At 59.2% G+C, this 15,805-nt stretch overlaps 1 protein-coding gene across 3 annotated transcripts in view; it reads right to left on the reverse strand.

Moving 5' to 3' along the window:
- The window catches only part of LOC142009048 (zinc transporter ZIP4-like), a 47,371-nt gene that overhangs the window by 16,213 nt on the left and 15,353 nt on the right, over positions 1-15,805 (reverse strand). Inside the window, exon 5 of one of the 3 annotated variants that reach the window (XM_074986490.1) lies at positions 15,591-15,702. The exons of the other annotated variants lie outside the window; for them this stretch is intronic. Coding sequence (XP_074842591.1) covers positions 15,637-15,702 — 66 coding nt within the window. The 3' untranslated portion in view covers positions 15,591-15,636. Of the gene's footprint in view, positions 1-15,590; positions 15,703-15,805 lie in introns of those variants that run through there. 3 annotated transcript variants of the gene reach the window in all.

Below are 15,805 nucleotides of genomic sequence, written 5' to 3' on the forward strand. Positions count from 1 at the left end.
GTTCTCTAGCTGTGCCCAGAAACCCCGTCCTATTACACCTGCCAACACACTCTGGTCCTTTCCCTTGCAGGGATTTGCTTTCCAAGCATGGGATGGCTGGTGGGAGCCTTTCTGGGCCAGTGGCAAACACCAGCTGCTTCTAAGAAAGGTCCCACTTGACCCTAATCAGGTACTTGGCTGCCAAAGTCTGGAAGTGAGAAATTCCCTCCTGACCCCCGCACTGGCAGAACATTGAGGGGCGGCAGCTGAGTAACCTTCATCACACTCAGAAGCAAAAAGCCTGTAATCTACAGACAGACCCAGTAGCCTAATGGAGGATTGCAGAGTTGTGGATTCAAGTCCTACCTGTGTTGACTGTGTTGCATTTTCTGCTGGGAAAGGGAGCCACTCCTGGGACCACAGCAGTGTCACAGCCACTCCCAAAGACGCTCTCGTCCCCTATGATTCCTCCTGTACTTACGAAACATGGATGACGTCTTTATGATTTGGATCCCTGGTGTAGAGACTCTAGGAGAATTCCACAGAGACTCTAACAATCTGCACCCCACCATCAACTTATGCCTTGACCACTCCACACAAGAGATCCATTTCCTGGACACTACAGTACAAATCAAGGATGGCCTGATTGGTACCACACTCTACCGGAAACCCACTGATCGCTAGACTTACCTACATGCTTCTAGCTTCCTTCCTGTACACACAACACAATCCATCATTTATAGTCAAGCCCTGAGATACAATCGCATCTGCTCTGATCCTAGTGACAGAGACCAAAAACTACAAGATCTCTACCATTGATCCGACGAAGTGGGTCTGTCCCACGAAAGCTCATCACCGAATAAATCATGTTGGTAGTCTTTAAAGTGCTGCATTTCGGCTGCTTTGTTTTGTAAGATCTCTACCAAACATTCATAAGCCTGAATTACCCACCAGGTGAAGCTTAAAAAAAAAAAAAAAAAAATAGCAAATCAGCAGGGCTAGATGAATACCCGGAAACCAACTACTCCAAGATAGGCCCAAAAAAGCCATGAACAGAACACCACTAGTCACCACCTACAGCCCCCAACTCAAACCACTGCAACGAATTATTAAAGACCTACAACCTATCCTTAATCATGATGCCACACTCCAGAAGGCCCTAGGTGACAGGCCTGTTCTCTCCTATAGACAACCTCCCAACTTTATCAGGCTTCTCACTAGCAACCACAGGCTATACCACCAAAATACTAATCCTGGAACTTTTCCTTGTAACAAGCCCTGTTGCCAGCTTTGCCCACATATCTATGCTGGAGATTTCATCCCTGGACCTAACCACATTAAGTACAGGATCATGGGCACATTTTCCTCTTCCTCAGCTAAAATCATATATGCCATCATGTGCCAACAATGCTCAGTAGGCATCCTTCGATCCCAAGGCATCATGGGTTTGCGCCCCAGTTGGACTGATTCGAGCAGCGTCTTCTGTGGCTGTGCAATCCAATGCGGGAGTGGCAGTCCTTTCCGCACTGTGAGCAGCAGTAGGCAGATGTCGCTCTGGTATCATGGGCACGGATCTTCGTGAGGGCTCTCCTGTCTTCCACTTCCTTCACCAAGGTAGTTTCATACATCGCAAGAGCTTCCTTCACTCCCTGTTTCCAGGCGTGCCTGTCTGAGGCGAGTGAATGCCAGGTGTACACGCTGATAGAGAGAGCGCTGAGGTCACGCTTGCACGTGTCCTTGTAGTGCAATTTTGGTCGCCCTTTCGGCCTCTTTCCAGAAGCCAGTTCGCCGAAGAGGAGGTCCTTCGGTATTCGCCCATCCGTCATGCGTGAGACATGGCCCAGCCAGCGCATACGCTTCTGTTTGAGAAGGGGGAACATGGAGGCGGTGCCTGCCCTCTCAAGCACAGCGCTATTGGGGACCTTGTCCTGCCGTGAGATACCGAGAATGCGCCTAAGGCAGCGCATGTGGAATGTGTTGAGCCTCTGAACTCCCCCAACAATGCCCACACACCACGTATATAGGACAGACCGCAAACGTTCTTCGACAAAGAATGAACGGACATAGAGCAGACATTAAAAAACTCCAAATACACAAACCTGTCCGCCTGCACTTTACTGGAGCGGGCCATTCTGTTAAAGACCTGAGAGCTTGAGTGCTACTGAAAAGGGACTTTAACGACCGTCTACAGAGGGAATGCTCAGAACTAACATTCGTATTCAAATTCGACACATTGACACGTGGTTTCAAGAGGGACAGCAACTACCTGCCCCATTATAAGGACTCTTTTACCTTTTAAGTGCTTTCTTATTTTATCTAACTCTTAACTCCCCCCTGCCCCACCACCCCTCTGCTCTTCTGACTTGCCAACCTTGATGACGATTTTTGGACCTCTGGGCTTTATATATTGTGTCTGTTCTGGTCTGGCTATGATCTGAAGACGTGGCTCTGTCCAATGAAAGCTCATCCCTGAATAAATTATTTTGCTAGTCTGTAAAGCACTAGCGGACCGCTGTTTTGTTTTGCTAGAATACAGACTAACACGGCTCTCTCTGTCCCAAAGAAGCCGAGGTTAAGGGGCTTGCAAGCGGGAAGCTGGAAGTGACGCATGGGCTGCTTTACCGCCCAGCCTGCCGCTCAGAGTGTGCCCTGGAGCACCGATCCGAGTTTACGGGGATCAGCAGCTGCTGTCACAGTAACTGATTCCAAGCCAACTGTGGGGTGGAGGGAAGGGAATCCATACATCCACACTCAGTACCCCAAGAATCAGGGGCACCATGTGGGAAGAGTTTAGCTACATACCCCTGCCAAGCTCTGAATGCTCCATTACATTTTCCCTCCCCTAAAATTAGACTCAGCCACAGCTTTGCCCTCCAGTCTCCAAACGTTTCTGAAGGAGCCCCCCTGCAGACCCCAGGGAGATGCCTGTACCTGTACGCAAATCGTCTTCAATCCCAAATGCCTTCCCAACGTGGGCCAATGGGGTGGGGGTGTCCCAAGGACCCACAGAGTCCAAATAATGCTTCTTTTGGGATGCTAATGTTCTGGGAAGCAGCAAACCCCCCAGCTGTGCCCCTGCGCAGCACTGCCTGATGCAGCCTTCCGGCAGGGATGCAGAAATAACAGTGTTGAGTGGCTCCATTCAGCTCAATGGCCGGTAACTCTAAAACCTGGTGGTGGTCTAATGTTAACTACCTTGCTGCAGACTATTTAAACAGCGGAGCCCAACTGTAGAACGGCCTGGCCTGAGATCTGTCCCCCTCATTCCCGCCGCGGAGGTGTTTGCCGGAAAACCAGCTGCCCCAGCTGGTTGCTGACAGCTTTGCAAAGATCTCTGCAAAAGCTGAACAAACCTGAGCTGCTGCCCCTGTTCTCAAGCATTCTTCATCCAAAGGCCAAACCCCCTGGGCTCCCCATTTAGCTGGTGGGCATTTGGACAATGTGAACAGGCAGGGCCCAGCTCTGCCTCCAGGCTAGAGGTGTGTGAGCCCAGTGGCTGTAGAGGGGGGTGGGTGGGGGTGGAAGTGGGGAGGTGGCTCTGGTTCCCAAGGAGGTAGAGTTGGAAGGCTTTCCCTTCACCCCGCCCCCAGCTCTCGTCACACAAGCAGAAATCAGGAGATCAGAAGCCCGAAGTAAGTTAGTTCCAAGCAAGTGCACCCCTAGCTCTGCAACCTGGCCAAATCTGCTCCCCAGGGTTCCTCTGCCAGCCTGACAACCCAGAGCTTTCACGCTGTCTCGCTTCCCAGCTCAGACACTGCAGAACACCGCGCTGGCCCGATTCCCTGACACCCCCTCTGATTAGGCCTCACTATACCTGCAGCGTGTGCCCTTAGCCACATCCCTTATAGTCACCGTCCATTTGAGCGGGTCCTGAGACAGGAGGCTTCATCCCACCTCCTTTGTGTCCCACGGGGGAGGGGTCATGCCAGAGGGTGCGTTCTGGCCACGGCCAGGATTTTCTTTAGCTTTTACTGTTGCTTTTGCTGCTCCCCCCAAGCCCTCTTGCCAGTCCTAAATGGGCCTAACTTGACTTCAGTCTGAGAGAGGGAGCCAGGCAGCCTTCCAGCGTATGCTCATGTATTGCACTGTCACCACGGCCCGAACCACGGCCCATAACCCTGTAACTGCTCTTATCTGTTCCTGTTAGCCCAGCAAACCCAGCCAGCCAGGCAGACACAACAAGCAGCGTTCCTGTTCTTTTTTCACATGTAACTCTTCTGCCAAAGGCCACCTCTACAGTAGCCATTCAGAAGTTTACTCATGAACCTGTGGAATGTACATTCGTTGTTTCTTTCGCACACAGACTAGCATGGCATTCAGTGGGTTTTCACAAAACTCCTTTCTGAAAAACCCCACATACTTATGTAACCCTTCTGTTAATGCCAGATGCCTGCCAGAAGGGCCCGGTTCAACTCTTGTGGGGTTTTCCTATCAAGGATACAACCAACTGGCTCAAGCCCCCACCCAGTGGCCTGGGACAATTTCACCCCCGTGCTGGGTGCCTATAAGGCGGTTCTCCCCCCCCCCCCCCCCTCGCAAGCACAGAGTCTGAGATAGAAATGGCTTGTTTAATGACCGTAACCTACCCCAAGGTTACAGCGACAGATGCAGTATATCTCAGCACAGAAGAGACAAAACCCCTTTTACCCAGATACCATTCCCATATGCAGTAGAACCCAGTCTCTTGCTGGGGCTCTTGGCCCTTTTCCACACACAGTTATAGGGTGTACGCTCTGCGGTGCAGTCCCAAACTCAAAGCCCACAGACACATCAGCAGGGCAATAGTAGCTATCCACTTGACTGTAGCCTCCCCTTGCTCTGACCAGCCATATACCAGTCCCCACCATCCACCACTGCTGCTGCCACTACTAGCCACCCCCTTCTCCTGCTGTCGTCTACCAGTTCTAACCCCACTGCTGGGGGACTGACCTAAAGCAGAACCCCATGTTTTCAGCTGCCATGCTGGGATTGCAGCTCTTGGTATTCCTACCGTGGGGTTTTACAAACACCCTGGTATCCAGCTCTATCTTTTAACAGGTGGGGGCTACGTCTACACGTGCAGCCAACATCGAAATAGTCTATTTCGATGAATAACGTCTACACGTCCTCCAGGGCCGGCAACGTCGATGTTCAACTTCGACGTTGCTCAGCCCAACATCGAAATAGGCGCAGCGAGGGAACGTCTACACGTCAAAGTAGCACACATCGAAATAGGGATGCCAGGCACAGCTGCAGACAGGGTCACAGGGCGGACTCAACAGCAAGCCGCTCCCTTAAAGGGCCCCTCCCAGACACACTTGCACTAAACAACACAAGATCCACAGAGCTGACAACTGGTTGCAGACCCTGTGCCTGCAGCATAGATCCCCAGCTGCCGCAGAAGCAGCCAGAAACCTTGGGCTAAGGGCTGCTGCACACAGTGACCATAGAGCCCCGCAGGGGCTGGAGAGAGAGCATCTCTCAACCCCCCAGCTAATGGCCACCATGGAGGACCCAGCAATTTCGACGTTGTGGGACGCGCATCGGCTGCGTCTACACGTGCACGCTACTTCGAAGTAGCGGCACCAACTTCGAAATAGCGCCCGTCACGTCTACACGCGTCGGGCACTATTTCGAAGTTAACTTCGACGTTAGGCGGCGAGACGTCGAAGTCGCTAACCTCATGAGGAGATAGGAATAGCGCCCTACTTCGACGTTCAACGTTGAAGTAGGGACCGTGTAGACGATCCGCGTCCCGCAACGTCGAAATTGCTGGGTCCTCCATGGCGGCCATCAGCTGGGGGGTTGAGAGATGCTCTCTCTCCAGCCCCTGCGGGGCTCTATGGTCACTGTGGGCAGCAGCCCTTAGCCCAGGGCTTCTGGCTGCTTCTGCAGCAGCTGGGGATCTATGCTGCAGGCACAGGGTCTGCAACCAGTTGTCAGCTCTGTGGATCTTGTGTTGTTTAGTGCAACTGTGTCTGGGAGGGGCCCTTTAAGGGAGCAGCTGGCTGTTGAGTCCACCCTGTGACCCTGTCTGCAGCTGTGCCTGGCATCCCTATTTCGATGTGTGCTACTTTGACGTGTAGACGTTCCCTCGCTGCGCCTATTTCGATGTTGGGGTGAGCAACGTTCAAGTTGAACATTGACGTTGCCGGCCCTGAAGGACATGTAGGCTACGTCTACACGTGCACCCAACTTCGAAATAGCTTATTTCGATGTTGCAACATCGAAATAGGCTATTTCGATGAATAACGTCTACACGTCCTCCAGGGCCAGCAACGTCGATGTTCAACTTCGACGTTGCTCAGCCCAACATCGAAATAGGCGCAGCGAGAGAACGTCTACACGTCAAAGTAGCACACATCGAAATAGGGATGCCAGGCACAGCTGCAGACAGGGTCACAGGGCGGACTCAACAGCCAGCTGCTCCCTTAAAGGGCCCCTCCCAGACACAGTTGCACTAAACAACACAAGATACACAGAGCCAACAACTAGTTGCAGACCCTGTATATGCAGCACGGACCCCCAGCTGCAGCAGCAGCAGCCAGAAGCCCTGGGCTAAGGGCTGCTGCCCACGGTGACCACAGAGCCCCGCAAGGGCTGGAGAGAGAGTATCTCTCAACCCCCCAGCTGATGGCCGCCATGGAGGACCCCGCTCTTTCGATGTTGCGGGACGCGGATCGTCTACACGTGCCCTACTTCGATGTTGAACGTCGAAGTAGGGCGCTATTCCCATCCGCTCATGGGGTTAGCGACTTCGACGTCTCGCCGCCTAACGTCGATTTCAACTTCGAAATAGCGCCCAACACGTGTAGACGTGACGGGCGCTATTTCGAAGTTACTGCCGCTACTTCGAAGTAGCGTGCACGTGTAGACGCAGCCGTAGACGTTATTTATCAAAATAAGCTATTTCAATGTTGGCTACAGATGTAGACGTAACCATAATCTACACAGTCCCTACTCTGACGTTTAACATCAAACTAAAACACTATTCCTATCTCCTCATGAGATTAACAACTTTGAAGTCTCATTTTCTAACATCAAAGTTAACTTCAAAACAGGGCTGAACGCGTACAGACGCGACAGGCGCTATTTCGAAGTTGGTGCCACTACTTCAAAGTAGCATGCACATACAGGTGCAGATGCAGCTGCAGTTGGGGAGAGTTTGTCGAGCCAGGTTTACAGCTATATGGCCAAAGCATAGGCAAGGCTATGGCACTCAGCAAACTAGCTCAACCAGTACTTCTCCCCTTTTCTCTCCCCAGGCTTTAAACCAGGGAGCCCTGTGTAATCAACGTCTTTATCAGCTACGGTGGCTGCCCTGTCCCCCACAACAACCCAGAGCATTGGTGACATCTCACAACTCCCGCTTTAAGTGTCAGCTTAAATTGTGATTTTACAACTACATGTTTACAATAGACCAAATCTCATGGCTAACTTGCTACCCATTAGGCTTTGCCTGAAAACGTATGACACATGCACATCTTTTGCATACTCAAGCAGATGACCTCTGACAGACTCAGTCCTCCCAGCCTTCAGCAGCGCTGCGTTCCCCTGCTCCCCATTCCCCACACAACCAAAGGCAGGGGAACTGCTGCTGCCCCCCACTTGAGCAGCCCACCTCCTCATCCAGCAGCTGCTGCATCCTCACCCCCCAGGAAAGGTAAGGGGCTTCTGAAAGCGGCGGTTGGGCCCCCTCCACAGGCCTCCTCCTGTGGAGTGGCCTGGGAGGGGTGAGTTTGGGCAGAGCCCTTCTTTTCCACCGGGGCTCCAGAGGGGTGGCTGCATAGCCAGGGGTGGGGTGTTAGGGTGTGCCCCTGCCCCACCCCTGCAGCCACCCCCCCTTACTGCCGCCCCTCCTCCACCTGGGCCCCCTTCTAACCAGCTGCCCCTTCCTTCTCCCCCTGGTTTCTTAAAGGCTCTGCAGCAGCTGCTGTGGGCCCCCCCCCCTCAGGCGCACGTGGGCACCCCCACCCCCCCATTTCCACCAGGTTGGCTGTGCCCACGCCCCCTCCCACCCCCCTTTATTTTTCACTTCACCCAAGCACCTGAGCCCCCCCCCCACACGCACAAACTTCAATTCCTCACATCCCAGTGCAGAAAAGGAGCCATTTTACCATCTTGTGCTGGGAGCAGCGGCCATCTTAGGTTTCACCTTCCCCTGACCTCACTGCCCTCGCTCTGCCCTTCCCCCATCTGACTGGGTCCTCAGCCTGGCCGGTGGGGGAGGGGCAGCCACGCCTCCACCCTTCCTTCCCCTCCACTCTCCTCCCCTCCCCCGCTCTCTCTTAAAGGCCCCACGCCCAACAAACTTCCCCCATCTTATAAACCCACCACCATGACCCCCACACCCGACGTAGGGTCATCCGGTGACCCCCTCCTCCCCTTGTCTTCCACTGTCACCCCACCCACCCCCGAAATGGCGGCCCACTCATCCGGGGCTGCCCAAGACTCTGCCGCCATGTCGGCTGAGGGCGCGGGCGCAGGCGCAGGCTCCGGGGCTCCCACCACCTCCACCGCGGCGTCCTCCAGCAACCTGGCCCCGAACCCACCCCCCCACAAGGGCAGGAAGGGCCAGGGGAAAGGAAAGGGCAAGAGCCCCGCCCGGAAGGCTAAACCCCCCGTGGCGGGGACTCTCCCCCCCGCTGCCCAAGCACTCGCCGCAGCCTCCCCTTCTCCCCTTCCCGCTGCTCCCTCCACCACCCCTGGGGGCCCCGACATCTCGGCCCCCAGGTTGTATGCCCAGGCGGCGGCCGCCGCCCCGCACCCTGCTCCTTCCGCCTCCGCCAGGACTACCATCCCCGACGGTCGCGGCCCCTTCCCCGCACTCACCAGGAGGTACGGGGTCCGCTGCCTCCTGGTGGCTGCCTCGCCCCACGTGGAGACCTACGTGCGGGCGTTGGCACGGGTGGTGGGGTCCGCGGCCGTGGTGGCGGCCTCCCGGATGTTCGGGAAGATCATCTTCTTCCTGGCTTCGGAGGCCGCCGCCCAGGAGGCAGTGGAGAGGGGCCTGGCGGTTGGGGGCGTGCACGTGCCCCTGGAGCCGCTGGAAGACCTGGGCGTGCGGGTGGTGTTCTCGTCCGTCCCGCCCTTCCTTCCCAACACCGCCCTTCTGCCTTTCCTCACCGCCCTGGGCCGGCCTTTGACGGTCCTGAGTCCCCTCCCCCTAGGCTGCAAAGACCCCGCCCTCCGGCACGTGCTCTCATTCCACCGGCAGGCCCGAGTCCAACTGCCGCCGGCGGCAGCACAGGGCGGGGTGGCCCAGGAGGGGACTATACTGGTGCCCTATCAAGGGGCCCAGTACCGGGTCTTCTACACCCTGGGGGAGGCCCGGTGCTTCGGGTGCCGGGCGGCGGGGCATGTCCGGAGGGATTGCCCCCTGGCCCGGCACAAAGGAGAGGAGCCCGGGACCTCCTCCGACCCGGGGGGCATCAGCCACGAGACCGGCGGCGCCCCGACCGCGACAGGCCCTGGGACCGCCCCTACTCTTTTAGGCCCGGACGGATCCATCGCCGCTCGGGCGTCGGAGGGCGCCCGGAAGCATGGTGCCGGGAGAGAAGAAGCGGGCGCCGGCGCCCGAGCGGGCACAAAAGCCAGGCCCGTGGAGGAGAGGGAGGCAGGGCCGGCGGCAGGACCACAAGAGGGCCCACCCCAGGGCGGGCCGCCCCTCTCCCTCGCCGCCCCACCCCCCTCCTCCCTCCCTCCCTCCTTGTCGGCCCTATCCCCTGGCCCCTCCTCCTCTACTGCCCAGCCCGCCTCCTCGGAGGACTGGGTATTGGTGGGGGGGAAAAGGAAAAAAGGGGGTGCGCGCATCCGGCACCCCACCCCGCCGGAGGACGGGGTGGAGGTGACACGCAAGGCACCCAAGAGATCCGCCAGCCCCGCTCCACCCGCCGAACCCCCGGCTGCCAACCATCTGCCGGGGGCGACGGAGGTTGCCGCCGCCGCGGCCGAGGAAATTGGCACCCCCCCCGGCCCTCAAGCCAGAGCCAAAGGAGGCCGAGACGGCCCTCCCTGTGCCCGCGCCCTCCTCCGACACCCCTCCGGCCGCTACCCAGGTGGCTGTAATGGAGCGCCTGGAGGAGGTGGCTCCCGGCCTCGCCCTCCTCTCACAGGAGGTCGAGGCCCTGGGCCTCACCCCGGTGGCCCTGGACATGGAAGGCCTGCTATTAGAGGCTTGTGGGCCGCCTTTGGACTCTCCCTCACCCCTCCCACTTTCCCTCACCCCTCCCACCAGCGATCCCTCACTTACCACCTCCTTCTGCCCTGAGTTGTCCCAAGGGGCAACCCCTCCCCCAACTAGGGACAACCCCCCGGCGGAGGTCGGCCAGCCCCCAGACGCCCTAGGGGAATTAGGGCTCCCCTTGCACCCCCCCTTCGTCCCTGCAAATGAAAACCCCAATACCCTCTCCCCTGACCTGCCGGCGCCTCCCGCTGAGAGTGCCGGCACCTCAACCTCTACCCTGCCATTGCCTCAGGAAGCCCCCCTCCTGGAGACCTCCTTGGCCCATATTTCCGCCCTTGCTCCCACCTTGGCCTCACTGCTTGCCACCCCCGCCATACCCCTTCCCAGCCAATGCCCCGCTCCAGAACCCGCAATCCCCCCCACTCTTAACCCTACCCTTCCTCCTCCCCCCCATGACCCCCCTCTTCCCCCACTGATCTCTACCTCCCCTGCCCCCATACCTCCACCTCCCTTTTCCCCTGCCCACTCGTACCTGCCCCCGAGGACGTAACCCCTCAGGAGGCCCCTCTTGCACTGCCCTCTCCCAGCACCTCTGGGGCTGCTCTCCCTCCGCCGCCCTCATCCCTCCCAAACTCAGGCCCCAGTCCCTCCCCCAACCTCTTCTCTGGCTGGGGGGCACAAAAGAACGCGAGGCCGACGGGTTCTCAAGACCCCGAGACCTCGGCACCCCACGTGCTGGCGGGCGAGATGCGCCAGTTCTTGGAGGATGTTCGCGGCTCCAAGAACAAGGTTACTCTCGCCCTCCAGCGCTGGGGAGATTTTCATTCTGCCCTGGAGTCCGCGAGGGCCCTTCTGAGGGAGGGTAAGGGGACCGGGAAGAGGGACGCCGCGGTCTACCAACGGGCCCGTGGCTTCCGTGACGCCCTCGTCACTTTTGGCGTGGCTCACGGCTTGCTGCGTGGCCCCACGGGAACCGCCGGCGCTCCCTCTGGCGAGGATCCTCCCCAGCCCTCCAAATGGCGCCGTTCGTCTTTGCCACACTAAACGTCAGGGGCTGCGGGTCGGGTCTCCGCAGGTGCCGAGTGCTCTCCTTCCTCCGAGAGGGCGGGTACTCGGTCACCTTTCTACAGGAGACCCACACTACTCCGGCCGCCGAAGCCGAGTGGTGGCTGGAGTGGGGAGACGGGGTCCACTTTAGTCATCTCTCGGCCCGGCGGGCCGGGGTAGCGACCCTGTTCTCCCCAGACCTGCAGCCCGAGGTGCTGGGGAGCGTCGAGGTCGTGCCGGGCCGCCTGCTGTATCTCCGGGTGCGGGTGGAGGGGCTGCCTCTTCACCTTGTCAACATCTATGCCCCGACACTCGGCCCGGAGAGAACCCCTTTCTTCCGGCAGGCGGCGGCCTTCCTCGACACCATTGATCCTCGCGAGTGCCTGGTCCTCGGCGGGGATTTCAACTGCACCCTCGAGGAGCGGGACCGCACGGGGACCGAGAAGTGCCAGGCCGCTGCGGACGTCCTCAGGGAGCTCATTAACCGTCGCTCCCTGGTGGACGTCTGGCGCAGCCACCACCCGGACGAGGACGCCGGCTTCACCTACGTCCGGGTGGTGGGCCATAAATCTGTACACTCCCGGTTGGACCGCATTTACATCTCGCGGCACCATCTCTTCCAGGCCCACGCCTCCAGCGTACGGCCGGCCCCCTTCTCGGACCACCATCTGGTGGCCGTGAAGGCTTCCCTCTCGCTGGGGAAGCGGGGGTTGGCCTACTGGCATTTTAACAACAGCCTGCTGGAGGACGTGGGCTTCGTGGCATCCTTCCAGGAGTTCTGGCTGGCCTGGCGCGAGCAGCGGCACGCCTTTCCCTCGGCACGGCGGTGGTGGGACCTGGGAAAGGTGCGCGCGCGGCTCTTCTGCCGCGACTATACTCGGGGGGCCAGCCGGCGGCGGGATGCGTTGATAGGGCAGCTGGAACGGGAGGTCCTTGAGCTGGAGAGGCATCTAGCCGCCAGCCCCGGAGATCCATCCCTCTGCGGCACGTACCAGGAGAAGCGGGACGAGCTCAGGACCCTCGACGCCCACCGGGCACAGGGGGCCTTGGTGAGGTCGCGGATCCAACTCCTGCGGGAGATGGACCGCGGCTCCCGCTTCTTCTACGCCCTGGAGAAAAAGAGGGGCGCCCAAAAACATATCCCCTGCCTCCTGGCGGAGGATGGCACCCCTCTTACGGATCTGGTGGAGATGCGCGAGAGGGCTCGCGCCTTCTACGCCGCCCTTTTCTCCCCGGATCCGACCGACGCCGACGCCTGCAGGGTGCTCTGGGACCAACTCCCGTCGGTCAGCACGGGTGACCGGGACCGGCTGGAGCTTCCTCTCACTCTGGCCGAGCTCTCGGAAGCCCTCCGTCTCATGCCCACCAATAAATCCCCGGGCATGGACAGGCTGACCGTGGAGTTTTACCGCGTGTTTTGGGACGTCCTCGGCCCAGACCTGCTCGGCGTCTGGGCCGAGGCCCTGCAAAGCGGGGTGCTCCCCCTCTCGTGCAGGCGGGCAGTCCTCAGCCTGCTACCGAAGAAGGGGGACCCCCGCGACCTCAAGAACTGGCGTCCCATCTCGCTCCTCAGCACGGACTACAAGATCATTGCCAAAGCCATCTCCCGTCGCTTGGGGTCCGTGCTGCAGGACGTGGTCCACCCCGACCAGACCTACACCGTCCCGGGCCGCACCATCTTGCAGAATTTGTCCCTGGTCCGGGATCTCTTAGAGCTTGGGTGTAGGGACGGCCTGTCGTTCGCCCTCCTGTCCCTGGACCAGGAGAAGGCGTTCAACAGGGTGGACCACGGGTATCTCCTAGGCACCCTGCAGGCCTTCGGCTTCGGACCCCGCTTCGTCGGGTTTCTCGGGGTGCTGTACGCTGCCTCGGAGTACATGGTCAAGCTCAACTGGACCCTGACCGCTCCGGTCAGCTTCGGACGGGGAGTACGACAAGGCTGCCCGCTCTCAGGACAGCTGTACGCTCTGGCCATCGAGCCCTTCCTCTGCCTCCTTCGGCAAAGGTTGACGGGATTGGCGCTTCCAGAGGCAGGGCTGCGGCTAGTCCTGTCGGCGTACGCCGACGACGTGCTCCTCGTGGTCCACGACCCAGGAGACCTGGCGCGTCTGGAGGCCTGCCAAGCTATCTACTCGGCAGCCTCCTCCGCCCGGGTCAACTGGGTCAAGAGCTCTGGCCTGGTGGTCGGGACCGGCTGGCAGATGAGCCGCCTCCCACCCGCGCTTCAGGCCATCCGGTGGAGCGCGGGTCCGCTGCTCTATCTAGGCGTCTTTCTCTCCGCCACGCATCCCTCTCCACCGGAAAACTGGCAAGGCCTAGAGAGCAGGGTCGCTGAGCGGTTGCGGAGGTGGACAGGGCTACTCCAGTGTCTCTCCCTCCGAGGGAGAGCGCTGGTGCTGAACCAACTCGTCCTGTCCATGCTCTGGCACCGCCTCAGCACCCTGGTCCCACCCCCCGGGTTCCTGGACCAGCTCCAGAGGTTAATCCTGGAGTTCTTCTGGCCAGGACTGCACTGGGTCCCTGCAGGGGTACTCCATCTTCCCCCGGAGGAGGGGGGACAGGGCCTGACCTGCACGCGCACTCAGGTCCATGTCTTCCGCCTCCGGGCCCTGCAGAGGCTTCTCAACACCAACAGTGCAGATAGTCCGGCATGGAGCACGCTGGCACACGCTTTCCTCCGCCGTTACCGAGGGCTCCGATACGACCGGCAGCTCCTCTATTTATCCTGCAGAGACCGTCCGCGAGGCCTCTCGGAGCTGCCGGCCTTCTACCAGGACCTCCTCCGCACTTGGCGGCTGCTCGCAGCCTCCAGGTCCTTAGGGGCCACCGTGGGAGAAGACCTCCTCGCGGAGCCCCTGCTACACAACCCCCACCTTCGTGTGCAGGCGGCGGAGTCTCGCATGGTGCGCTGGAGGCTGGTCCTAGGTGGAATCACCAGGGTCGGAGACCTCCTGGACTACGAGCGGGGGGACTGGATGGAGGCCCCGGCGCTCGCCCGGCGCATGGGGCTCTCCGACCTACGCTCCTCCCGTCTCGTACTCCAGGAGGTGAAGGCTGCCCTGCCCTCCACCGCTCACAGTTACCTCGGCCGGGTCCTGCGAGAGGGTGCACCCCGCCCCCCTCCCACTCCTAGCCCTCCGGACCTCTTCGTGGGCCCCCGGCTTCGCGATCCTGCCCGCCCCCCTTCCCCCCATCACCTCAGCCGGCTGCACACTTTCCAGCCGGTCCCCTTCCGAACCGCGCCTCAACACCTTCTGTACGCGCTCGTGCTTCACACGCTCCACTTCCCCACCCTCGTGTCCCGCCCCGATCACAAATGGCGGGACCTCTTGCCGTCATCGGAGGGTGGGGAGCCCCGGTGGGCCGGCCTCTACTCCACCTTGGTCCCGCGGCCCGCCGGGGACATCAGCTGGAGAATCCTCCACGGAGCGGTGAGCACGGGCGTGTACCTGGCGCGGTTCACCCCCATCCCGGGCACCTGTACCTTTTGCGGCACGAGGGAGAACCTGGCGCACATCTACATCGAGTGTGCCAGGCTGCAGCCCCTCTTCCGGCTCCTCCAGAACCTCCTCTTGAGGTTGCACTTCTCCCCACACCTTCTCATCCTCTCACACCCTATCCGTGGCCCCACAAAGTCGCGGGACCTCCTCGTCAGCCTCCTCCTGGCCACGGCCAAAATGGCCATTTACAAAACCAGGGAGAGGAGGCTGGCAGGGGGGGTGACCTGCGACTGTGGGGCCTACTTCCGTTCCTCCCTCCACTCACGAATCCGAGCAGAGTTCCTCTGGGCGGCGTCCACCAACTCCCTGGACGCCTTTGAGGAACGGTGGGCGCTGTCTGGGGTCCTCTGCTCGGTGTCCCCCTCTGGCTCCCTCATTTTAAACCTTTGACCCTCACTCCCGCTCCTGGTTTTTCTTTCGTTGTCCCCCGTATTTACTTGGAACCGGGCTGTTTTTAATAGGTCCCCTCTCATCGTGAGAGGGGCCTTGTAGCCGTGGGCAGGCTATGCCTGCCCACTCCCCCGGCATCCAATAGGTACACACACATATCAACAAGTCAACCCCCAAATTCTGTCCCAGGCTGAGGAAGACGCCTATATGCTAAAACATCGGTTGGCCAAGCCATGTACGGTAGATTCCTGATACACACACCCTCAATTTGAGTGAATCTTTGGTTGCCATGAGCTGGAGTGTTGAGGAATTGAGAGCTGTTTCCAGGCTGCCAAACTACTGATGGAGTCTGGATACTCAGTAATGCAATTGAAGCATCCCTGTTATCTAGACTTCAATTAACGAAACGAGGCTACGTCTGTAGGTGCCCCATTCTTTAAAATGGCCACGCAAAGGGTTGTTGTGAGGTTTATTAATGAAGTCTTGAAATGCATCTGCAGTGCTTTGTTAATATGCAGGCAGCAGCGGCGTTTCGAAATTGATGTGATTTGTAGCTCAGCGGCGTGTTCTGGCGCGGCTCGTTTTTAAAAACGTCCTGCCTGCTTCAAAGTCTTCTTGTTCCTAGGAGATGAGGGAAAAAGAAAGGAGTCCCGACGGGACGAGACGCATGGCTGGGAGACGCGTCCATTTCGAAGCGCTGCTGCTGCCCTCGTGCTAACGAAGC

Source organism: Carettochelys insculpta, chromosome 2 (assembly GCF_033958435.1).
Source record: "Carettochelys insculpta isolate YL-2023 chromosome 2, ASM3395843v1, whole genome shotgun sequence".
In the NCBI taxonomy this organism is placed as follows: domain Eukaryota; kingdom Metazoa; phylum Chordata; order Testudines; family Carettochelyidae; genus Carettochelys; species Carettochelys insculpta.